Source organism: Vombatus ursinus, unplaced genomic scaffold (genome assembly GCF_900497805.2).
Source record: "Vombatus ursinus unplaced genomic scaffold, bare-nosed wombat genome assembly UNPS02014894.1, whole genome shotgun sequence".
Classification (NCBI taxonomy): Eukaryota; Metazoa; Chordata; class Mammalia; order Diprotodontia; family Vombatidae; genus Vombatus; species Vombatus ursinus.
Genome location: NW_020954672.1, coordinates 2,058,301 through 2,085,020, shown reverse-complemented (window position 1 = coordinate 2,085,020; position 26,720 = coordinate 2,058,301). Strand labels below are relative to the sequence as shown.

Sequence of the window (26,720 nt, the reverse complement as noted above, 5' to 3'; positions counted from 1 at the left end):
GTTGTGTGGAAGATGGTTTCCAGAGGGCAAAGAATGAAAGAGGGGTCAATACCAAGAGCTTACTTACTGTGTTCAGGTAAGAGACAATAGGACCTAAACTAAGGAGGTGGCTATGTGAAGGGAGAAAAGGGTATATGAAGTGATGTGGAGGTGAAATCAGTAAGACTTGCAACTAATTGGATCTGTGAAAGTGAAAAAAAATGTAATATTCAAGAATGTCTCCAAGGTTATAAACCTGGATGTCTGAGTTATTTCTAGAAATATCCATCCTTGGTCTTCCACAATTAATCAAACAAGTAAACAAAACAGGAACCCCATCTGTTGATGTATATAGTATTCTGCCCTAAGACTTCCCTAATTCTCTGCCAAGAGAAGATTATTATTAGTTTTTCATTCATTCTGATTTAATCTTCCTTTTAGTTATATTTCAATAACTGATTTAGTCATTGTGAATTTTATTTTTCTGGTTTGGCTTCTATCATTTCTGCATCAATTCATACAAATCTCATATTTGTCTGAATTTTTCACATTCTTCCTTTTCTTTTGTTTTTATTGGACCTGTGATTTTATTGGTATAGGGAACTACCAGTGAGGAGACTCCCTCTACCAATGATTATCATCATCTTCTCTGTAACTTATGGTCTTAGCAAATTGCTTAGGTCACTGAAAAATTAAGTGACTTGCCCAGCATCACACAGTCAGCATGAGACAGAAGTGGGACAGAGGTAGGATTGCCTCTGAGGCTAGTTGTCCATCCATTATCTCATGCTGATTTGTCATTTCTTACTCTAAAACAATATTGCGTACATATAATAATCAAATAATCAAAAAGCATTTATTAGGCACTTATTATGTTCCAGGCACTGTGCTAAATCCCAGGGACACAAAAAGAGGCAAAAGATGTTCCCTGCCCTCAAGAAGTTCACAATCTAATATACTACAGTTTGTGCAGCCATTCCTCAGATAATTAGCATCTACTTTCTTTCTAGTTCTTTTCTAATTAAAAATGTGCTTCTATGAATATTTTGCTATGTATTAGACATTTATTTCTGTCTTTGCCCTCTTTGCAGAATAGGCACACAAGTCACATCCAGGTCTCTCGGCTCTGTGTGTATGTATGTGTGTTTATATGTGTGTATGTATGTGTATGTGTAGGTATGTGTATATGTGTATGTACATATTCATTCTGTTATTTATGTTCTTCCTATCAAATAACTCTACCACTTGGCTAAGGGTCCCTGGGTAGTAAGGGTCCCTGCCTACAGGCAGGCTTACGCATGGACAGAAAATGTCTAGGAAAAGATTTTGTGTCACTATAGCACAAAAGTAGGTAGTCAACTCTTCAGCATTGAGGCTGGCATGTGCAGGAAGTTATGTTTGATGGTAGTATCAAGTGTAACTGTAAATCTTCCACTCATTTTCTCTCTCTCTCATTTGAATGTATTAATATCTGCGGCAGAAGGCCTTTGCCAGGCTTTTGTTAACATCATTGCAAATTTCTGGTAGTTACAGTGTAAATACATTTCAGAGAGCAGCTCTCGCTTTCTTAGACCCCCAGGAAAGGCGGTCTCTGCTCCACTGGGTCTTGGTCACTCATCCCTGTTCAAAAAGAGAATGTCAGTGACAAGATGTGAATCAATAAGCTGGCATCCTCCAGAACTGGCATTTATCTTCCACAGGCTCTAGGGAAAATCGCAAAATAACCACCACTGTCCCCACCACTACCACAACCATCACAGATGAAAAAGACTGAATGACTGTTTCTTCACTCCCAGCCTTGTAGGAAGCATTCCCTCTTGACTCACAGCATAGCTGAAACCACAGGATCATCAGTGAGACTCCTGGGACATTCTCCATTCTTTCTCCCATCCAGATGGAAAACTCTGTTCTGGCTCCTGGCTTATGAATAGAGCCTTCCAAGTCAAAGAAATTATCTTTCTTTTCTGAGTGTTCTGCTATTTCTATGAAGACAAGCTTTTATCAAACTGCTGCCAACCAAAGAAAGGCAGTATCCACTCCCTTTGTGTCATATACAACCACATTCATTTTATCCAGTCCCGAGTCAGCCCTTCTCAGTCTCTGAAGGGAAATGGAAACACTGCCATCTTGTGACAATACCTTAGGTTGCGAACTGCTCCAGTTTTCAGGAATAGCCATGTATTTCATTATAAAATCGCATGCGTTGCAGAAGTGGGTTGTCAAGTTAGAATTCAAAGTGAATAATGAGTCTTCCTATGATTCTGAAGATTTTTCAAAGTTTTTTCATTCCCCCTTTACCCCAGCTAACTTCTCATCTGCTCCACATCTCAGACTGTATTGTTTCTCAGGGGCTACAAAGGCCCTATGTAAAAGAGAATTATTCTTCCTATACTTCCCTTTTGCAAATAAGTAATTCAGCCTGTGGTATGCACATCCCCAAAGGCAGACAAGTTATTAGTTTTTACTTCAAAGTCCTTCATTTCAGGATCCCGCTGGACTGGTATCAATAGAAACTCTGTTTAGGTCGAAATCCTACTTGACTAACAGAGTAGGTTAGATCTCAGTTTATTGAGAATCATTACCAACTTTGGACTAAGATCTTGGCACTAGAGGACCTGCAATGGAGGTAATTCACATCCATCAGAGATTCTAATAATATTGATTAGATATTCTGAATCTCAGGAAACCAAAGATAATAGAAAGCTTAAGTTTCTAGCTATTTGGAAATTGGGCATTGAATGATTGTGGCACCTAGAAGATGTCTCCCAGATGTTGAAATGAGACTACAGAATTGGTACTGATTGCACGTTCAGTCAATCCCTGAGAATCCAATCACCGCAGTCACCATAGGCTGATGCTGTTCAGTCTGGGAACCATAAAATATAGAATTAAGAAGTTACAGAGAGCATGTACCCAAAGGGCGGTGGTCACAGATTTCAGGGAGCCAGAGACGGTAAAGGACCTGCACCATGATAGTTTCATATCTATCAGAGATTTTGAGTTTATGCACCAGAAATGCAGACTCTCAGGGAACCATTGGTATTAGGGAGATTTTGCTTTCAGAGAATCAGAGGAGGGAAATCACATGCTTCCACATGTGAAGTATCTTCTAGGTCAGGCATGCACAACCTGCCCATAAGCTGCAAACCTGTTCTAGGTATATCTCATGTTCCTACTTGGGATAAGATTTTGAACAAAGGACTGAGGATGAGTTGAGTGCCCTAGGCAAATATTTACTGACCCAGATACCTATACAGAATACCCTATAACCTCTGCCTACCAGATATACTGCCCCCTCCCAGATACCTACTGTGGAGAGCAACAAATCGTAGAAGCTAACACCAGTGCTATAGCACCACTGTCATGCTTATTCATCACTGTAACCTAAATGATGAAAGCCCTGATCACCTCGTCCTTTCCTTCTTCCACCTTATGGTTGGAAAACTCCAACTCCTTGTCAAATATAGAGTCATTTTATGCTGAAGGGAAAGTCTTTCTGCCTGATACTCCCCCACACCTTAACTCTACACCTCCAAATCCAATATTCTCATCTGCCTTACTATGCCATTGTGACCTCTAGAATGCTCCACTATTTTTAATAAACTCCCTTTTATTCTAGATTTCCTTATCTCATTCTTTCTGTTTGATGCTCATAAAACCTGAGTCCCTCTAAAAGATAGTGCATCATCATATTGGCCACTCTAACCAATAAGGAGTGCTTCTTCTATCATGCTCCATGATATCGATCCAACTCAAAGATAATCCCATCACCCACCTTCTCCAATACTACTCAAGTGCTAAAATAAGTCATGCAATCATGCTACCTGGGTCAGTATAAGAAGTGTACATACTCATTGTTCTTCACTGCCACTTCCAGACTGTCACACCTTTGCAACCATCATTCAACATATTCTCCCCTGTTGAGTTCAACTCTATCTGTCCATATCAGTTGGCCTAGATTCTTGTTGAGAACATCTGCCAGTCATTGTCATTATTCCTTCTTCCTGAAAGAGTAGAATATTTCAGAGTTTTCTGAATTACACATTTATATCTCTTTAAACCACCTGGTTTCCTCATGGCAATTAGGAGCAAGAAAATCCCTTTTTTTCTCCTGGACCAAAACATTAAGGGGCATAAAAGAAAGTGTACCTAGCACTGTAGAGAATGACCAGGAATACAGTGTCATCTGAGAAGAAGTTATTCTAGGGGCCATGTAATTCTCCTTTGCTTTCTGGTATTTTCCAGATTTTAATTTTAGTTCTTTTCCAAGAAGAGTAGTTTTCCCCAATTCTGTCCACATTTTCTTCATATAGAATGCCTTTCTCTCTTTTTTATTAATAAATTTATTTATTTATAGTTTTCAACATTTATTTCCACAAGATTTTGAGTTCCAAATTTTCACACTATCTCAGCCCTCCCCTGACCCCAAGATGGCATGCATTCTGAATACCCCTTCGCCTAGTCTGTTTTCCCTGCTATCTCTCCCCTCCTTCTCTTATCCCCTTCCCCTTCTATTTTCCTGTAGGGCAGGATAGATTTCTGTACCCCATTTCCTGTATTTCTTATTTCCCAGTTGCATGTGAAAACATTTTTTTTAAACATGTGTTTTTAAAACTTTGGGTTCCAAATTTTCTTCCTTCTTCCCTCCCCACCCACCCTTATTGAAAAGGCAAGCAACTCAATATAGGTTATACATGTGCAGTTATGCAAAACACTTCCATAGTAGACATGCTGTGAAAAACTAACTCTATTTCCCTTAATGCTATCCTGGCCCCCCATTTATTCTATTCTTTCTTCTGGCTCTGTCTGTCCTCAGGGATTACCCCCTTTCCCAATCTGCCCTCCTCTCGATCATCCCCCTACTCTCTTGTCCCCTTCCCCCCCTATTTTCCTGTAGGGGAAGACAGATTTCCATACCCAATTGAGTGTGTATGTTATTCCCTCCTTAAGTCAAATCCTATGAGAATAAGATTCACTCATTCCCTCTCACCTTCCCCCGTTTCCCCTCCACTGTAAGAGTCTTTTCTTTTCTGTTTTTTTTGTGACATAATTTACCCCATTCTACCTCTCCCTTTCTCCTTCTCCTAGTATAATCCTCTCTCATCCCTTAATTTTATTCTCCAGATATGACCCCTTCATCTTCAACTCACCCTGTGTTCTCTATCTATCTATTTATCTATCTATTTATATCTATATCTATCTATATATACGTATATATATATGCATACATATAATTTTTTCCCCCCAACTACCCTAACACTGACAAAGGTCTCATGAGTTACAAATATCACCTTTCCATGTAGGAATGTAAACAGTTCAACCTTAATAAGTCTCTTATGATTTCTCTTTCCTGTTTACCTCTTCATGTTCCACTTGAATCTTGTATTTGAAGGTCAAATTTTCTATTCAGCTCTGGTCTTTTCATCAAGTGTTGCCAGCAACTGAGAATCACACCTGATGGGAGAGCATCAACTGAAGAAACATGGGCCAGCCGGGTCAGCCAAGACTGAACCGTTTATTCATCTGAGGGTCACCGCATATATAGGAAAAAGTTTGGAACTTCAAAGGATCCCTTGTGTGGGAAAACTATGCATATTCTGTAACTGTTACTGATAACTTTCAAAGTTCAGAGCTCGGTAAAAAAATGCTTTCAGGACATACATCAAAGGAGCATACAATAAAAGTGTCAAGAAAAAAGGATTACATCATTTTAAACAAATGGTTACAAGATAGAGATTAACAGTCAATTAACAGACCTTGACAATCATTCTCAGGGCTGTCTCAGGTTCTTATCTCAAAGTATGTGACTAGTCTTCCCTAGTTTGCCACATGTTATCCCTCATGCCAGACTGTTATTGTGTCATGGTCGGGCAGTTCCAGGAGCCCCTTAATGAATAGGAGAGTGGTGAGCCAACATCCTGATTAAGTGAGCCCTTGAAGGTAAGAACAGGCAAGAGTTAAATTCCAACCTGAATTCTTTAACCCTTTTCTGGACTGATCAGAGCTGGTCCTCAACATCTCCCCCTTTTAATTTTTGTTGAAGCTTGAGGTGATGAATTTCTGTGGCTAGAGACTTTAACCATGACTTTATCAGTGCAGCTGCACACAGGAGAACAAGGCAAACTAGGATTAATAAAATTCCCCAAGAAAAAAGATGAAGTAATAAATCAGTGATATTTTTGGAAATATTTAACGAGGCCAATTTTTCTAAGATCTCTTGTGCTAAACTCTGAGGATGAATCCCTCGGAATAGACTGTCAGAAATAGCCTGGGTTACATTTGTAAGAAAAGATAAATCAGCTGCATAACTGCTATTTTGCCAAACACCTTCTAAATGATTCTTTATACTATCCCAAAGTACTATACTAGAGTTATAAGCTATAGGAGTAACACATATCATAGTAAAACGATAATCACATTTCAATTTTGCTCTAAATTCTGATACTGCAAGTTCATCTCCAATATATAGCACAGATTGCTCTAACAGATTAACTTTATATGATAAATCCCTATCAATAGCTTCTTGAGCTCATAAGGCTAAGCTAATATTTTTTGCAAGCTCATTTACAAATCGTGCATCTTGTATCTCTGACTGCAATGCAATAGAAGACAGGGAGAATATAATAATTAAGGAAGCAACAGAAATTAATCTGGTAATGAGAAACCCAACAAATCTTTTTCACCTGTGTAGTGATGATGAGATGAGTTGAAGGGCATGTTCCCTAGAAGATTGGAACCATTCATGACAAAGGTTAGTGGGAAAAAACAGCAAAGGATGGTTGCTCAACCAATAGAACAATTTTGTCATTTCGATCAATACATTGCTCGGTAATACAATTAAGACAGGTTACATTCCATTCTAAAGTACTGGATTGTGTCAAGTTCACAAATCCAGGTTCTAAACTATTGGAGAAGGAGGAAGCTATCTTAAATGCTTGTGGGGTTTTATACAAGCTTTAAAGGAAAGTAAGTCCAATGCTGGTCACAATGTCCATATGATGGCTGGGAAGAGAGCAGGGGAATCATTGCAAGTCTTTTCTTTCTCTTCATAGTTCACTTCTGTTTCTGCTGCAGGTTCAATTCCTTCATCTCGGCAGTGAGTAATAGAATAGGTTCGAACATTTTTCTCTGGAATCCAGACAGATTTATCAAAGGTTTCTGGAAAGACACAAACATACCCTTGCCCTCAGGTTAATAATGGATCTAGATCTTCCCACTTCCCTGTAAGTGGGTCCTTCCACATAACTCTGGCTTCAGGAAACCTGCGTTTTTGAAAGTGTTTTTCTGCAGGTGTAGTCCCATCTTTATTGACTTTCAAAAAATTTAAGGTATATAAAACTTGGGCTAATTGTCTGGAGGTGGTAGTAGTCCACACTCCCCCCCCCCTTTTTTTTCACTAAGGCTTGACCTGTAGGATTGTATGGTATTCCTGTAATTAAAGTAAGATTTTAATATGAACAAAAAGAGAAAAAAGAAGAACTGATATAAGCAGGAACATTATCAGTTTTTAATTGTTTTGGAATGCCCAAACAAGTGAAAGAGAGAAGCATATCATTAATAATATGTTTGGTAGCTTCTCCAGATTGTGGGGAAGCAAAGGTGAATGAAAAAATAAGTATCTACTGTAACATGTACTTAAAACAGTTTCCCAAAAGAGGATACATGAGTTACGTCCATTTGCCAATTGTGGTTGGGTTGTAAACCCTTAGGATTTATAGTAGTAGAGGAAGGAGTTGAATATATAACACATTGAGAAGAGCTTTTAACTATTTTTTTGTCTTGTTCTCTAGTAATTTGAAATTGTCCATGGAGTGTGTTAGCATTTTGATGAAACTAAGTATGGGCATCAATAGCCTTTTGAATTTGTAGGGGCAATAAAATAGGAAAAAATTGTAATTGATAATCAATTTTTGCGTTACCATTGCTTAAGAATCCAGGAAGATTAGAATGAGTTCTAATATGAGTGATATAAATAAGGTTATTACGGTAATGAAGTAGTGATTGTAGTTGCTGAAACAAAGAATACAAATCAGGTACTGGGACATGTTTAAGTTTTATGGTCTCAATATTTTGGCACACATGTATGGAATATTTACTATCAGATATAATATTGAGAGGGTCAGAAACATCCTGTAATTACAGTATAATAGCAGACAGTACACGTTGTTGGTGAAAGGAAATATAATATCTGGAAAAATCCAAGGGTATTTTGAAAAGAAAGTGAATAATTTCAAAGACAAGGGATGATTGTCTAGTTTCCCAGTGTAAACCGTAATGGCTACTTGCCATTCTTCTGAAGAGGCAATTAGAGAATTAAGTTGTTGTTTATTGTATGGTTGATGAATAATAGGAATCAGATTGCCAGAAAGTAAAAGATATCATTTATGTAAATGTAGTATTAAAATTGCAACCATACTAGTATATATAGTTAGTGAATTAGGGAATTGATGGGAAAGGTATCCACTTTAGGATTCCAGAATTTTGAAATAATGCCCCAGTAGGGGAAACAGGAGTATCTAATGTGACCCCTTGTACTTCTTCATTGGGGTTAATTCGAGTAAGCTGAGGCTCAGAGATTTTTGAATCTACTAATTGGAGTTCTTTTTTGCGCTTCAGAAGTGAGATAACAGGGGGGGGGGGGGTGTCTTCTCTAAAGGTAGCGAAAAGGTTACATAGCTGTTCAGTTGTTACAGATAGGGAAGGTCGGAGCCAATTGATGTCTCCTAAGCAAGGGAATAATTCCCTGTCGAGATAAAAAAAAAAAATTTTCCGTAAAGGAGTGGCCGGTACAAAAAAGGGTGTGACAAAGACGTCTGAGGTGGTTACATTAGGAAGGAGGTTTCTTGAAAAACTTGCCTTAAACAAAAGAGGTTCTAACTTAAACCTTACTATTGAATAGATACTCAATCTTAAACTTGTTTATCCTCCTCTAATTATACTTCAGAAATTGAATCTTTTACATATGATAAATTCAAACATTGATTTTACACTTACTTAGGCCATGGGATAACTACAAATTCAGATTAAAAACAGCAAGATTTCACCAATCACAGCTTAAAGCCAGATACAGTTAATTTTATTATCATGGAGTTGCAATAAGCAATAAAGATTTACCAGGACTCACATACATAAGAGATTTCATTTAACATTTTTCCTTCTCAAAATTTAAACTTGTCCTGGTGTAAAAGTCAATCATTAGAAATCATTTCTATACACTTGCAAATTCTCAGCAAGCTAAGTTCATTGTTTAGGAACTGCATAACCTAAACAAGTTCTTTTCTCAGGGCAGATGACCTTGCCCACACAGATGGTTTGCAAGGGCCTTGGCAAGTTTACAAAATAAGGGGAATTGCTTTATACCCCAGGGAGGGGCTGATCTTGGTACCCCTGCCTGCCGACCCCCATATCCCAAGGAGGACTGTTTTGAATGGGCAGAACCAAGCTGGATAAGGCTTTTACCCAATCCCCTCCTTTTCACACAGTAATCAATTAACAATTCTAGGTTTTAACATTAAAACAGTAACTTCAAATAACTTAGTTAACAATCTTATAACTTTCATAAGTGACAGTCAAATTGTTTTAGCTATAAGCCCTTCTTTAATTACAGGTAAAGGTGGAAATACCTGGTTTTCTAAATGGCACTTACAAAACATTATAATACAAGGCTAGTAAGGCTGACAAAGTAATATAATTGGTTTTACACAATTTTTTCACTGTCTTTTAGTTTCTTTAATTTCATACTATAATAGCATCCAAATTATGAAAAGCTGTTTGACATAAAAATAAAAAACTTTACCAATTTGCAACAATTTTAGGTGTTTAAAATTTGAAACAAATATATTACCAATTAAGTAACTCCCATTCTTTTGAACGCATTTCCAAATTTCCTTACATAGAAAATCGGGCATCTCTTCACCATTGATATTGTATACTGGTGACTTCTAATTAAGGAACTAATAATAATAGTTGTTAACATTTTTAGTGTCTGCCCGCTGCTGGGCATTGTGTTAGGCACCTTTCAATCATGTGAGATAAACTGAGGTAACTTGCTTAATGTCACCCAGTTAACAAATTTCAGATCCATACATTTTCCCAATTTACCTTAGTGCCAAACAGTATAATTAATGTTGACTTAAGCATTAAGTTAAAAACATCACATTTCATTTAAAATATTACCAGAATGAATTAAATTGCCTTTTAGTTGTGTTCCAGTACACAAAAACTTTTCTCTTGTGTGAAGCAGAAAAGATTAAGTGCTACCTCTATTTTTGATCCCCTTTTTTTTGTTTTTTGTCTTTCCCTCCACATTCAAAACTTGGCCAGAGTTAGAATGTAGAGAGAGAGAGAAGATTTATTTTTCCCAACAATTCTTCAAAAGTTTCAAAACCAAACCCTCTGTATACATTGTTCTTGAAAATAGATCATGCTTTTCTTTTTACCTATACTTCTTTCATTTCTATATGCTTAAACTTTGTTACCTTTTCTTCTGATGGACTTTGATTAAATTCCCTTTAAAACTGTACATATCTTATTTCTTTCTAATTTTGACCTGACAGTGCAAGGATCCTTCTTAACTTGCCTTTTACCAATCATATAACCTAAATAATAAAGTATTTTTCTCTCTTTCTCTCTCCCATCCACCTGCTCCTCTGAGGCTGCTGTAATCAGGGAGGGAGTGGGGGAGAGAAAGAAAGCGACATTCCAGAGTCCAGCTGCAGTCTTGGAAACTGGAATGCTATTTTTGCTACCTGGCTACAAAGGATGACAAATTACACACAGGTCACGCATTCATACCACATAGACAAACACAGAACAGATACATAATAATAACAGGGAAAATCAAAAAACTGGAGTTAGCTTCTCATACAGTTATCATAATAATTCATTTTTCAAAACAAAAAATCCCCCCTTTCTGGACATATTTTAGCAATGGTACACCAGTCAAAAAGACAAAGAACAGTAGTTGCAATATTATCTAATAAGGTCATGACATAAGGAGCGGTAGGGCCATAAGCCGAAGCCACCTGTTTAAGTTCTTTTAGTTTTTTGAAATTTAAGGTTTCATGTTGTCTTATAATATTAGCAGAATTTCCTGGATCAGGGATTTCAAGGACAGGAAGAGCTTGAAGAAACTCAGATGGTATTGTTTCTTCAGATTTTACTGCTCCAAGGATGGCTCTCTGAACTGAAGCAGAGGCCTTTTTAAACATATTATCAGGAAAAGGGTCTGGTGGAGGTGGAGGGGGAAAAGGCTGTGTCAGGCAAGCTAAGAAATCTGTAAAGGTTTCTTGAGCGCCCTGTTTTATTTTAGTGAAGGAGGTTCCCCTATCCTGTTTCCCAGGCACTTTCAGCCAAGCTGCTCATGCAGCCTTTGTTACTTGTTCATAGGCTATAAGGAGGAGCTGCAATTGCTCTTGTAATTCTGTAAACATCCCAGTACCTGTTAATTGTTCCATAGAAACAGGAATCTCTGTCCTTGGATTATTCTTGGCTTGCTCTTGACATTGCTCCAAGTACTCTGATTTCCATATTAAATAATCCCCTGGATCAAGGCATGTCTTTGCCAAAGAGTACCAATCATGTGGGGCTAAAGCTGTATCAATTATAGAATCTAGAAAGGTCTGAACATATGGACTATTAGGACTGTAACTGGCAGAAGCTTGTCTAAACTCTTTTAAAACTTTAAAGTCAAAATTTCTATGTTCTCTTAATAAGACCTCAGGATTGCCAGGAGAGGCCTCCTAATAAATTGGAAACATCATTCCCTTCGGGATAGAAAGTTTTAAATCAAGAGGTACATGTTCTCCTCTATCTTCAGCCTTTTTTATTGCCTCCTTTAATAGTCCTCTGCACTGAACTTTTGTCCCCTTTGGCAATTCGTCCTGATGTTTCTGACTATCTTCCTCTCTATAGGAAGGACATCTATAAGAGGGTAGGGGTCTTAATGGGGCTGTAGGTTGTGTGTACATTAATTCATCCTCATTATTCTAACTAATTTTTTGCTGCTCATTAAATACCTGACTCATCTCCTCTTCTTCTTCAGGCCCTGCCCCTGCATCTTTTTTCAGGATTTTTGTTGCTAAAGGTACTTTTTCTGGAGGAGTGAGGCATATTTTTAACACACTCCATATGGAAAATGCGGCTATGCAAAATGCACCTGGACCAACTTACTTGTAATATTCACTCATTTGTCTGCCCACCGTCTCCCACTTTTCTAAGTCTATGATTCCCTTTTTGGAAACCACAGGCAGCATGTTTCAACACAGTCTAAAAATTCCTGTAACTGACTGCTTGTGATAAGTAACCCTCTTTCTTTCACTATTTTCTGTAAAAGTCTCAAATAATATTCTCTATCTTTGTTCCCGCTTTGTGTTTGACCCACACTTTCGACTTTAAGCTGGCCTCTTAAAACCGAAAGTATGTGCATGTGGCTGTTTCAAAGCTGCTGTTTTCTTCTGCTCTGAATACCAATCCCCTTTGTTTCTTTTCCCTACTATCCCACTTAGCCTGGTGTCCCCTTTAGCCCTAAAACTGCTAAAGGTATGTATTTTGTGCCTTTCACTCTCTTACCTTGTTTCCATAGCATCGAGCTGCCAAGGTGTTTCTTTGTCTTTTTTATTTTCTCTGGAGACCCAAGAGAGCTGCTCCCCTCGAACCGTTGCTTTCAGGTCCCTGTCTAGGCACCACCTGTTGCCAGTAACTAAGAATCACACCTGATGGGAGAGCATCAACTGAAGAAACATGGGCCAGGCGGGTCAGCCAAGACTGAACCGTTTATTCATCTGAGGGTCACCGCATATACAGGAACTTCAAAGGATCCCTTGTGTGGGAAAACTATGCATATTCTGTAACTGTTACTGATAACTTTCAAGGTTCAGAGCTCAGTAAAAAAAATGCTTTCAGGACATACATCAAAGGTGCATACAATAAAAGTGTCAAGAAAAAAGGATTACATCATTTTAAACAAATGGTTACAAGATAGAGATTAACAGTTAATTAACAGACCTTGACAATCATTCTCAGGGCTGTCTCAGGTTCTTATCTCAAAGTATGTGACTAGTCTTCCCTAGTTTGCCACATGTTATCCCTCATGCCAGACTGTTATTGTGTCATGGTCGGGCAGTTCCAGGAGCCCCTTAATGAATAGGAGAGTGGTGAGCCAACATCCTGATTAAGTGAGCCTTTGAAGGTAAGAACAGGAAAGAGTTAAATTCCAGCCTGAATTCTTTAACCCTTTTCTGGACTGATCAGAGCTGGCCCTCAACAATCAAGAATGCTTGAAAGTCCTCTATTTCACTGAATGACCATTTTTTCCCCTGAAAGATTATACTCAGTTTTGCTGGGTAGGTGATTCTTGGTTGTAATCCTATCTCCTTTGCCCTCCGGAATATTATATTCCATGCCCTGCAGTCCCTTAATATAAAAGCCGCTAAATCTTGTGTTATCCTGATTGTGTTTCCACAATCCTTGAATTGTTTCTTTCTGGCTGCTTGTAATATTTTTTCCTTGACCTGGGAACTCTGGAATTTGGCTATAATATTCCTAGGAGTTTTCCTTTGGGGATCTCTTTCAGGAGGAGATCAGTGGATTCTTTCCATTTCTATTTTGCCCTCTGGTTCTAAAATATCAGGGCAGTTTTCCTTGATAATTTCTTGAAAGATGATGTCTAGGCTCTTTTTTTGATCATGGCTTTCAGATAGTCCAATAATTTTTAAATTCTCTCTCCTGGATCTATTTTCCAGGTCAGTTGTTTTTCCAATGAGATATTTCACATTGTTTTCTAATTTTTCATTCTTTTGGATTTGTTTTACAAGTGTCTTGATTTGTCATAAAGTCACTAGCTTCCAATTGCTCTATTCTAATTTTTAAAGAAGTATTTTCTTCAGTAATCTTTTGGACTTCCTTTTCCATTTGGCCAATTTTGCTTTTTAGGGCATTCTTCTCCTCATTGGCTTTTTTGTCCTCTTTTGCCATTTGGGTTAGGCTATTTTTTAAGATGTTATTTTCTTCAGTATTTTTTGGGGTCTCGTTTAGCAAGCTGTTGACTTGTATTTCATGATTTTCTTGCATCACTCTTCCCAGTTTTTCCTCTACTTCTCTTACTTGTTTCTCAAAATCCCTTTTGAGCTCTTCCAAAGCCTGGGACTGATTCATATTTTTCTTGGAAGTTTTGGATGTAGGAGCTTTGACTTTGTTGTCTTCTTCTGGTTGTTTGTTTTCATATTCTTTGTCACCAAAATAAGATAATATAGTCTGACTCTTTTTGTGCTACTTACTCATGGTCCCAGCCAATTACTTGAGTTTTAAACTCTTTGTTAAGGTAAGAGCCTGCTTCCAATGTGAAGAATGTACTGTTCCATGCTTTGGGGGTTTGTACAGCTGTTTTCCAAGATACTTCTAGGGACCTGTAAATTTTCAGTTCTTCCAGGGTGGTATGATAAGGGGCAGGGTGTTTCCTCTCCACCACCACAACAAGCTCCACCAAGCTAGTGCTCCTCCTTGCCCCAGGACCGCCCCTCAGAACTGTGACCCCGATCCAAGCACTGGCAAAGGAAGAGATTCCTGCCTCAGCACTGGCAAAGACATCCCTGCAATCCTCCTCTGATCAGCCACTCGATTCCCCCTCAGTCTGTGGGCCAGGAGCTCAGAAGGCTGCTGCTGCCCCAGAGGCCACGCTCAGGACTTGCAGCTGAGACCTAGTTCCTTCTCTCACTGCAGTCACAGACTTTTCCCACTGACCTTCTAAGTTGTCTTTGGTGTTTTTGGGTTGAGAAGTCTGGACACCACCATAGCTGCCCATGATTCAGTCCTCTAAGGCCTGCTCCAGGGTCGCTGTGGCCTGTGCACCCATGCCAAACTGCGCTCCTCTCCCCGCCCAGTGCAATATACCTTTCTGATCAACCATCCAGGTTGTCTTGGGCTGGAAATTTGTTTTGCTCTGTCTTTTTGCATTCTGCTGCTTTAGAATTTGTTTAGAGCCATTTTTTACAGGTATTTAGCGGGGTTTGGGGGAGAGCTCAAGCAAGTCACTGCTTTCACTGCACCGTCTTGGCTCTGCCCCTTAGAACGTCTTTCTCCTGTCACCCAAACTGCTTTCTTTCTCCAGGGAATCTTGGAGCTTGGTAACCACATTTATGCAAGATTAAAGCTGGGGTTCCTTTCCTCATATCTTATGGAACCTATCTGTAGCTTCAATGTCTCCTGGCAATTTCCTTTTTATGAAATTTTGAAATATTGTGTTCAGTTTTACTTATTTTCATAATGTCCAGAACAAGGGAGATATATGGTGAGAGGAAAGGAAATCATTCCACATAAATATCAATTAAAGTAACTAGAGGTGCTAAGCCCACAGAAGACAAGTCATGGAGGGAGGTGGGTTATAACAGCAATCTTCAAATATTTGAAAGACCATCTTATGGAAAAAGTATTAGATATGTTCCACTTGGCCCCAAGGAGTTGAAGTATGAGCAATAGGGTAAGAGTTGCAAAGAGGAAAATTTATAGGGTCATAAAAAGTTAAAGATCTCAGAAGTCATCTAGTCCAGCCACCTCATTTTAGGGAAGAAGAAATTGAGATGTAGAGATGTTAAATCTTTTTCTTGCCTGTGTTATGACATTTGCCTGGAAGACCAATGATTCTTATATCCTTTTTAGGATCTTTTTCCAGGTCAATAGCATTTCATTGTAAAGATTTCATGTGTTCTTTCAATTTTATTGTCCTTTGACTTAAATAATTCTCATATTGAATTTTGTATTTCCATCTCTATCATTCTTTTTTATTCAAGATATATACTGCTTTGCTAATGTTTCCACATTCTATTCTAACTCTCATTTCAAGTTTTCTTTTAGAGCTCTTAAATTTTATTTAAAGCACTTACTCAAGGTCACACAAGTACTAAGTGGAAGTTATAAGATTAAAACTCAGATACCATGGCTCCAAGTTCAACAAAAAAGTTCAGCATTCTTTCCTCCTTTTAGGTGTGATATAAGGAAAAAACTAAAGTGGGCTACCTTAGGAAGTGGTGGGTTTCCCCCTTCTTACAGGTCTTCAAACAGATTTTGGATGATAATTATCAGTGATTTCATGAAGAAATTCTTGGTAAAAAAAAATTGTTCGATAAGAATGAGATTTAAGGTCCCTTCCAACTCTGAGATTTTATAATTCTGCTCAGTTATCTCCTATAGGAGCAATAATGTCTAGTACATTGGACAGCACCACTTGTAAGAGTGAGGCAGAATAGTTAAAGCTATGCAATAATGAATGTGAAGCCCAGACATGGAGCTGTCAGTGAAAATGGGATTGGCTTATGGTAGGTGGTATCTGAGGACAGAGAGAACAGTCAGCAAGGACACCAAAACTATATGACGTGTATCCTTTGGCCAAAAGTGCAGAACCACATCTAGAGATTCCAGACAGGCAGAATAGCCAAAGCAAGGAGATAAGGAAATGTGAAACATGCCCAATGAGTGGGGAATGGTCTGGGCCAACTGATGAGATGATGACAACATATCTAATTGACAAAACCTTTCAAATGTCATTCAAGAGAATGGCATGGGTGGTATGGAATGTTAGAATGGATTAAGTTTTTCTAGTATTCATTTGTTCTTCTTTGGCACATATACAAATGACGAATATTTATTGGCACACATAGTGTGAACAAAGCACCGTGCTAAACACAAAGCTGTACAAGACTCTACCCAGTCCTCAAATAGCTTGTTATCTAGTATGATCAGTGCATAGTCAATCAATCAAAAGATGGTTGAATGTGTATCTCCTCTCTTGCCTATCATTCTAAACATATCATAAACTTAAATTCATCCTGAAACTTTGCATTCATTCTGTAATTGAGAGCAGCTAAAGAGAGGTAGTCATTCATCAAAGATTTCTTTGGTTCAAAAAAATACCTCTCCACCCTCAAGCAGATTATTGCAGGAATAGATTTTGTGTCTGAGTGCACATCTGACTTGTTGGGTTAACCTGACCAAGCTTCTGATCCACATGAAATCTTGTGGGTTAAATGAAATAAAGAAAGATCATGAAAAATACCCAAACCTTGAGGGATCCTGGGGTTCCATAACTAGATCCCACATATATATAGATATAGATATATATATACATATATAGATATAATATCTATCAATACATCCATGGACTTATGGGCTTGTCCCCAGAGACCACAAAATACAGGCCATTACACTCAAGAGAAACACAATGTGAGGACAACAATCAACAAGAATGTAATAAATGCCTACTATGTACCGGGTACTGTGCTAGGTTCTGTGGATGCAGACAAAAATGAAACAGTCCCTGCTCTTAAGAAACCTATATTCTATCACGTAAAACAACATACACACACATAATTAAATATAAAATATAGGGGATAGAGACAAGACCTGTCATTTAATTGGGAACTCTCAGATGAGAAAACTTTTCTGTAAATGCAGACTGATGCCTTCTCTGTATTTTTAGTCTTAGAGAGTTGTCCAGAGCAATGAGAGGTTAAGTGACTTACCTAAGGTCATACAGCAAGCCTGTGTCAGAATCAGGAGTTGAACCTATATCTTTTTGGTTCCAAAACTGGCTCTCTATCCACTAAACCACTTTGTATACAAAATATATACAATATAAATGCAAAGTCTATTCTGGACATAATGAGTTTGAGGTGCCTATGTGACATTCAGTGGGAAATGTTTAATGGGCAGATGGTGATGCAGGACTGGATCTCAGGAAAAAGACTAGGCCTCTATACTTAGATCTTGCAATCTTCATAGAGAATGATAATTGAACCCATGGTGGGCTGGTAGACAAGAACACTTCAATCTTCAACTGAGAAAAAGAACATCAAAAAAAGAAGATAACTTAGGACAGATCCCTGAGACATATATGAACTGATACTAAGTGAAGTGAGCAAAACCAGAAGAACACTATACAAAGTAACAGCAGTCTTGTACGATGATCGATTGTGAATGACTTAACCATTCTCAGCAGTACAAAGATCCAAGACAGTTCTGAAGAACTTATGATGAAAAATGCTATCCGCTTCCAGTGAGAGAACTGAGATGGCATCTAAATGAAGATCGAAGCATACTATTTTTATTTTCTTAATTTTTTTTGGTCTTTTTCACAACATGACCAATACGGAAATATATTTTGTATGACTGCACATTTAAAGCCTATATCAAATTGCTTGCCATCTCAGGGAAGGCAAAAGAAAGGAGTGAGGAAGAGAATGTGGGATTCAATTTTTTTTAATGAATATTAGAAATTGTTTTTACATGTAATTAGAAAAAAGAAGGAGCACCTAGGTGGATAGAGTGGATAGAGCTCTGACCTTGGAGTCAGGAAGACCTGAGTCCAAATCCTGCCTCAGACATTTGGCACTTAATAGCTATGTGACCCTGGGCAAATCACTTAACCCTGATTGCCTCACCAAAAAGCAACAAAAAGAGAAAATATTTTTTTAAATGTGACATCTTATAGTACTTGTGTTTTACCAACCCTCAACCCCTACCTTCTATCTCATGTGCTGCTTAAAATGCTGTTAACAGTTGCTAGCAGAAGTCACCCAACTGCACTGACTGGGTCCACTACAAATTTGTGCTATCTAATGTCACCTGGGCCTTTATTGCCACAAGGCAATCCTTTCACTCTTCCCTAATTGGATCTATTTCGCAATCCCCACAGTAAATGTTCCGCACTCTCTCTTCCCTACTTGAGTCTCTCACACCACCCCTCTCACTTCCCTCTCAGGAGCGTACTTTCCTTTGCTTCCCACTATAAGGGGAAGAGGAGCAAGAGAAGACAAAAATGTTGAGTCAGAGCGATAGTCCATACAGCTCAATATGCAGACTTGGCTGGCAGGACCAAGGAATGGTTTGTGGGAGGAGGAAGATAATTAGTACCATGACTTCATTCTCAAAATTGAGAGATTCAATTATTTCATGGAAAGGCAACACAGATTAATGGGAAAAGCCCAAAACTTGAAGCCATAAAACCTGAGTTTGAATCCTACCTCTGTGACTATATGACCTTGGATAAGTCACTCAGTTTGCTCATCTATAAAATGGGGCAGCTGGAAATGGATGACTTCTACAATCCCTTCCAGTTCAAGATCGATGGTACTATGTTGACTTGCTCCCCTTGAGTAGCCATTTTGGATCATCCTTCAAAGCATCTAAATGTTCCCTAGGCTGTTTAAAAACTCAGCCTCACATGGCACCTTCAGAGCCCTTTTTAATTTTTTCCTTTGCAAACAGAAACAAAATAATAAAATTTTCAGCTTCCGGGTCTGTCTGATGGCAGACTAAGTCTGTAGCCCCAGCTGCGGGGTTTATGCACTGACTGCAGGGGCCCAAGGAGCACTGTGTCACTGCTGCACAGAAGTAGGTGCCTGAGTCTACAGGCTGGGAAGCTGAGATGTGCAGAGAGAATTGTTTGGCCTCTTTGTTAACGCTGATTGTGAATCGTCCTTCCTCATCACCGCTTGAATAGCCTGCTATCCGTAAAACAGGGCCTTTCCCAGGAGACTGATGATACCATAAAAAGTAGCTGGCAATACTATCCGTGTAATTGCAGTTAAGAGTGGCACTGTCTCCCTCCTGGACCCTCAGGAACTGTGTCTGCTCTACCTTCTGCTGGCAGCTCACCCCTGTGCGGAAAGAGACATGAGGCCTTGGTCACTCAGTCATCACCGTCTAAAATTTACAGTGTTTCCCACAATTCCCAAAGGAAAGCCCAGAAGTACTAGACTGAGCCTCAGTTCCTCCAGCTCATCCTTGGGAAGTTTGCCCCTGGTCCAATAAATGCCCCAACTCACAGCCCAGATGAAGCCACAGGATCAGCACAGAGATGCTCAGGATAAAGATGTTCTCCATTCTTGGTTGCCTTCAGAATCACAGATACTCTGGGGTTACTAGCCAGAGATTCCCCAACTACTGAGTTGGCATATTCTGAGTAGTACTGTTTCTTCTCTTACTTGAACACACACACACACATACAGAGTCAGCTTTCAGCCAGTCAGAAACAAGTACCATATCTAGTGAGAACACACCCGCAACAATCCATTCAGAAGTTAGACATAATGATTAGGGGCTCCAGGGAAATGGAAACACTGCCACCTTCTGGCCTTCTGGTCACTTCTTTTTTGAAGTGACAAACAACTGAAAATTAAGGAAGTACTCATCAGCTGGGGAATGACTAAACAAATTATAGTTTGTGAATGTAATGAAATACTATTCTGATGAAAAAAATGAAAAAGAGATGATTTCAGAGAAACATGGGAAGACATTAGAATGAATATAGTGTGAAGTAGAACCAAGAGAACAATTTATTAATGTTATTGTTCAGTCATTTCAGTCATGTCTGAGTCTTCATGACCCTATTTAGTTCTTTCATAACATTAATATTGTAAAAATGAATAATTCTGAAACACTTTGAAAGTCTGATCAATGAAATGATCAAACATGAGTTCATAAGACCGGTGAAGAAGAACCTCATGGCAGAGAGATGATGGACTAAAATGCAAAATGAGAAAAGCAGTTTCAGATGTGGCCAACATAACTAGTTTACATAATAAAAATGTTCTGTACTTCTTTTTCTTTCTTTTCAGTGAGTGATGGAAGATGGAAGAGAGGCGGGGGAAATGAATGCTTGATCATTGAAAAAAATAAATGTTTACTTTAAAAAAAAAAAGAGAGAAAATTTATCCTCTGTTCTCAGTTCATCATATGCCCAGAGGGAAAAAAATGACTTCACTTTTGACACCTTCTAAATACAGGAACAGAGTAAGTAAAAGTCCCCCTTCAAACAAATGGGACCCAAATTCTTTTGGGGTAAATGGGGGGACATTGGCTGGCATTTGATGTTTGCTACGAACAGTAGGTGAATGGCCTATAGTCTGGAAGACACAATTCTGACAAAAAGGAAACTGCAGGGCCCAGATATGACAGGACAAAACATCCTTATCTCTGTTTAGATTCAGATAATTCCATTTTCCAACCATGCAGTATCAAATCCACTTCATAGCCAGATGGGTAACATTCCTTTTCAAAAGAACATAATGGGGAAACTGAGCCAGGAGGGTCCCATCTTAGACCGAGGCTAAAATTTTCCTCTCAGCTTTTCCTGATGTTGACTTCCCACCAGTATCACATTCTCTCTGAGTAGCTTGTGGAATTTCTCTCAGATGGTGGATTATTAGTTATCGATGGATAGATATTCTTCATCCAATTGGTTTTCCCTATGTGAATGAATATATCCATTGTGGAATAGTTCTTGATCTTTTATATTCGTGTTAAGTTCCTATATATTTTGGTTACCAGCCACTCAGAGATATTTAATGCAAAGATTTTTCTCCCTTCAACACTTTCCTTTTTTAAATCCTAGCTGTATTCATTTGGTTTGTGCAAAAACTTTCAATTTCATGACATTGAAATTATCTATTTTACCTTTCATGATTGATAATCTTCTTCTTACTTACTGTTTTAAAAGATGATGTCATACATTTTCTTCCACGTTTTAAAAAGATGTTCACCATAGGATCATCCGTCTAGAATTGTAAGAGACTTTAGGGGCATCGCCCTCATTTTACAGATAAGGAAATCAAATCCCAGTTCTGAGACCCAGACTGACCCAAGGTCACATAAGTAGGAAGAGTCAGAAATTATATTTGAACCCAGATCCTCTAAAACTTGAGTGGATGGTATGTACATGGAAAGTGGGGTCCAGATGCAAGAGATGTTGTTAGGATCAATAAGAGGGAAGCTAATTTAGATGTGGGGTTTGAGAGATGAGTCAACATGACTCTAAAGTTGTAAAGCTGAGTGACTGGAAGGATAGTGAGGACATAAAATGGAAAGTTTGAAGGGGAAATGGGTTTGGATGGAGAAATAAAACTAATTTTGTTTTGGACATATTGAGATTAAGATACGTACAGGACATCCAGGTGAATGTATTCAATAATAAAGTAATAAGGGACTTGGTGTTTGGGGGAAGGGGAAGAACTTAGAGCTGGATATGTAGAGACAATAAGAGAACCAATGTGAACTCATGAGTTCACCAAGGAAGAGAAGGTAAGAGGGCCCAGAATGGAGCTTTGGGGAAATAACCAGGCTTAGTGGATAAGAGAAGGGTGGTCTAGCAAAGGAGAGTGAAAAGGAATAGTCAGGCAGGTAAGAGGAAAACTAAGAGAGAACAGTGTCACAGAAGCAAAGAGAGGAGAAAAATGTCCATGAGGAAGATATGATCAACAATGTCAAGTAATAATGATGATAAGCTTCAAAACCTGGAAAAAAATTCAGAAGAACAAACATTCGGAAGAGGACATTGAAGGAAATAGGAAATATTTGCAACTAACTGTTCAAGTATGTCGGTGTGTATATGTGCGTATGTGAGTGCATGCGTGCATACACACATATATATACATGTGTATATGTATGTTTCTAGATGTGTGGTTTGATTACTAAAGGATAATCTCAGTATGGAAAATATCTTCATTGAGGTATATCAGCAACTTATTTAAAGCTTAGAGTCATTGAAAGCTATATAGGTAATTGAAGGATTGAGTGACTTGTCCATGGTCACACAGCCAGTTGTCAGAAGGAGAATTGAACCCAAGACTTCGTCCTTGAAGGAAGATAAAAATTCTGAGAAGCAAATATGAAGAGAGAGAGTGTATTCCCAGCACAGGGAGGTGGCTTGAGCAAATTCACTGAAGCAGTTGATGAAATATTTTGAGCTCAGGAAGCAGGTAACAGTCCAGTCTTGATGGAACACTGAGTGCTTAAAGGGAAGTAGTGTGAAATGTTTAGAAAGGTAGGTTTGAGTAAACAGCATTAAATGCCAAGTTGAGAAGTTTTTATGTTTTCCTTGGAGCAGCCAAGGGCCATACTATAGCTACTTCCCTAGCTAATGATATCAGACAAATCTAAGGAAGAAATGGATTAATTCTGTACCTGATTAGAACATGGGAAAGAAGAAGAAAAGGGACAGGGGTCTGTTCTAATCCAAGGTAGTTTCAGGGAAGCCATCTGTGGGGGCCAGACACCAAAACTAGTCTAGAATATTTTCAAGGAAACAAGATTAGTTCTAAGGAAAACAAAGAGACATATGCCTCCCTTAGGGCAAGCTCAATGATCCCATTTGTCCCATGACCTACAGGACATTCATAACAGAGCAATGGTGTAAGGAGTAAAGGAATCCAGATCTGAATATCCTACCATTTACAATGAGATATAATCAATCTGTAGTTGTAAGTAACCATAGAGGTCGTCTAATAACAATAACTAATAATAGTTAACATTTATAGAGTGCTTACTATGTGCCAGGAACTGTGCTAATAACTTTACAATTATTATCTCATTTCATCCTCACAACAGTCTTGAGAAGTAGGTGCTATCATCATCCTCATTTTCCAGTTGCAGAAACTGAGGCACACAGAAGTTAAGCAGCTTGCCCAAGGTCACATAGTAAATGTCTGAGGTCAGATTTGAACTTAGTTCTTCCTGACTCCAGACACAGTACTGTCTCCACCGCACTACCTAATTTCCTCCAATCCCCTCATTTTTCCAGAATAAGAAACTGAGATCCTGAGAGGCCAAGTGACTTGCCTAATATCACAAGGTAGTAAATGTCAGAGTCAAGATTCAAAGGTAGGAATCCAGTGTGTGTTTCTGAGCATCCTTAGCCAATTTCCCATCTCACCCCAGTTAGCATGTAGAAAGGGAAGGAGTGTGTTTGTGTTTGCATTCGTGGGTGTGTGCATATGTTTAACTTTAGCCAAATGTTATCTAGAAGATTTGAGGATAAGAATGTTTTTGAGCAGTATGGCTTTTAGATTTTGCTCACCCAGGTGAGGAGGAGGTCATTTTCTTATAATAAAATGGCTTTATTTGTGATATATCCACCCCGTTCCCTGAAGTGCTCTGCCACAGTGACTGGTTCTGTATGAGTTTGCACATCTCATTCTTGGGTTTGTGCTGCAGGTGGGAGAGACCTACTCAGCACTGGTGTTTTTGTATTGGCTCTTCTTGTCACTCTTATCACTGTGGGTGTACTGAAAGCACAGAAATACATTGCTGAGTCCCCTAGTTGAGAAGCTGAGATGTTGAGATTGATGAATTTCTCAGTTTTCTGGAAGTTCACTGAGTAGCGGCCCTTCCACATGTTCTCTTGGCTGTAAGAATCCTGACGAATAAGAAGAATCATCTCTCCAAAGGGACACTGTTTGTACCAGAACAAAGAATAATTAGGTTCACTGGTTTCATACTTGCAGTTCAGAGTCACAGTCTTCCCTTCCTGTCCAGACACTGTTGATTGCTCTTGAGTGACCTTCTGAGCTGTGCTTATTCCTGCAGGAAAGAGGAGACAGAAAAGATGGAACCTCTGATATGACCCATTGAAAGGCTGTCAGGAACATCCCAATTTAAAGAATTTTAATCTCTTTCCATCCAACTTCTCTGAAATCTTTGACACATAAAATCAGTTTCTCCTATCTCTAGCCCCTGATCCCTGAAAGGTAGCTCAATCCCCATGTCCAAGTAGTCCTTACCAAATAAAATGGAGACCACAATTGTCCATAGTAGATTTTGCAACAGCATGTTGGATAAAATATCTCTGGTTTTACCTTGAAGCCTACAACTCAGCTCTGCTCTGTTTGTCTGACAGGGCTCCATGTAGAGGCACTGCTGTTCCAGAACAGGAAATGGGGTTTCTGGGTTGATCATGATTACATCTTTAATGCCACACTTTCTTATACACAGACTGGAAAGTCTGGCCAAACTTAAACCTCCATTCAGTCTCATTCTTTTTCCCTAGTAATTAAAGTGGATAGCATATGTATTTGTCAATATATATCAATAAACTTCAGTATTGAAGAGGTTGTTGAAAGGGGATACACTACTCAGTCAGCCAAAGGAAAAAATATACAGTCATTTTCATCTTTGATAAGAACTAGGGGACTATTATAAAATATAACATATCATCATTAAAAATATAACATATCATCATGAAACCCTACCCCATATCCTGAGACCCAATACTCAACCATTGTTTAATACTTTCCTGGAATAATCTATTATGAAAATTATTCACAGACCGTAGTCTACTAAACCACCTCAAATATAAATAACAAAGAATTCTAATACATTTTACAAAAGACCAAGCTAAAGCTACGTCTCTACCAAGTGATATCAAATAAGGCCTCTTGACTCCAAAAATCTGGCAAATTGGTTATTTTGTTTTAGACCTGTGCCTATATTCTTGTTAACTTGTAGCAGGAATATAACATGGCTTTTTACATTTTATTTATTTATCTTTATATACACTCTATGCCTCTCATCCTCCCACACTGAACAAATAGATGAGAGAGAGAGATGATAAAACCCTTAACATAAGCATGCTTTGTTGAGCAAAACAAATTCCTACACTGACCATATCCAAAAATGTATACCTCTCCTGCATTTTCAGATCAACCATCTTTCTGGCAGAAGATGAATGGCATATTTCATCTTCAGGTTTCTGGAGTCATGGTTTATCATTTTTAAGAATTCAAAAGACTTTTGAAATTGTTTTTCTCTATAAGATAGCTGCCAAAGTATAAATTGTTCTCCTACTTCTACATCATTTCATAGAAGTCTTCCTAGTTTCTTCTGAAATCATCCATTTCGTCATTTCTCATGGCACAATAATATATCATTACATTCACATACCATAATTTATTTAGCCATTCACTAATAGGAGGACATCTTTTTAGTGTAGCTTGGCTACTATGAAAATAACTGCTATAAATTTATTTGTACAGATAAGTCCTTTTTTTAATCTTTTTTTGATCTCTTTGGAAGATATACCTAGTAGTGACATAGCTGAGACAAAAAGTATGCATGGTTTAGTAACTTCGGGAGCATAGTTTCAAATTGCATTCCAGAAGGGATAGACCAATTCACAATTCTACTAACAATGCAACAGTATACTTGTTTTCCCTAGTACTTGACATTTTCCTTTTTCATCATCTTTTCCAGTCTTATTGGTGTGATGTGGAACCTCAAAGTTGTTTTAATTCACATTTCTATATTATCTGAGTTATCGTGTAGTTGTTGATAGCTTGCATTGCTTTCTTTGAAAGCTTCCTATTTACATCCTTTGACCATTTATCTCTTGAAAAATGGCTCTTACTTTTATAAATTTGAATCAGTTTCTTATTTATCTTATATATAAGACATTTATCAAAGAAACTTGCCACAAAGATTTTTTCCCAGTTAATTGTTTCAGTTCATAAAGCATAGGTTTTATATATGCATACATATATATATATATATCCTGTTTCATTATACTAGGACATTCAGGAATTTCTCTTTGCAAAAAAAGAAGCAAAATTGCAAAATTCTACCCCTCAATGCTAGAGTTGACCACAGAGTGAGGGTATCTGGAGCATCATCCATAGGATAATTATAGGCATTGCAAGTGTCTAAACTTCGTTGTCTCAACAGCACAGCTGACTGAATTTCTTCACCTTTTGGTACTCGTGTCCTGCAAGCTGTGATTGTGCTTGTATTGGGTGCAGCAATTAATCTTCCTTCAGTTTCTTGTGTGTGTGTGTGTGTGTGTGTGTGCGTGTGCGCGCCAGCACGCATTCATATAAGGGAATCATCATCCACCCTTGCATTTGCATCACTTTGCATAGTACTTTTCACTTTGTAGGTACTTAATAAATGTTTGTTGAATTAAATTGTCATTCAAAAGAGAT

General features: G+C 38.3%; 2 gene segments (V, D, J or C); both read right to left on the bottom strand.

The window, feature by feature from the left end:
- Window positions 1–2,788: 2,788 nt before the first annotated feature.
- On the bottom strand, window positions 2,789–19,918 carry LOC114028745. The segment is given in 3 exon segments: window positions 2,789–2,845; window positions 19,261–19,628; window positions 19,797–19,918. Coding segments are annotated over 3 exon segments (483 nt in total).
- A 4,020-nt stretch (window positions 19,919–23,938) lies between these two features.
- On the bottom strand, window positions 23,939–24,635 carry LOC114028744. The segment is given in 2 exon segments: window positions 23,939–24,327; window positions 24,528–24,635. Coding segments are annotated over 2 exon segments (438 nt in total).
- Window positions 24,636–26,720: the final 2,085 nt, after the last annotated feature.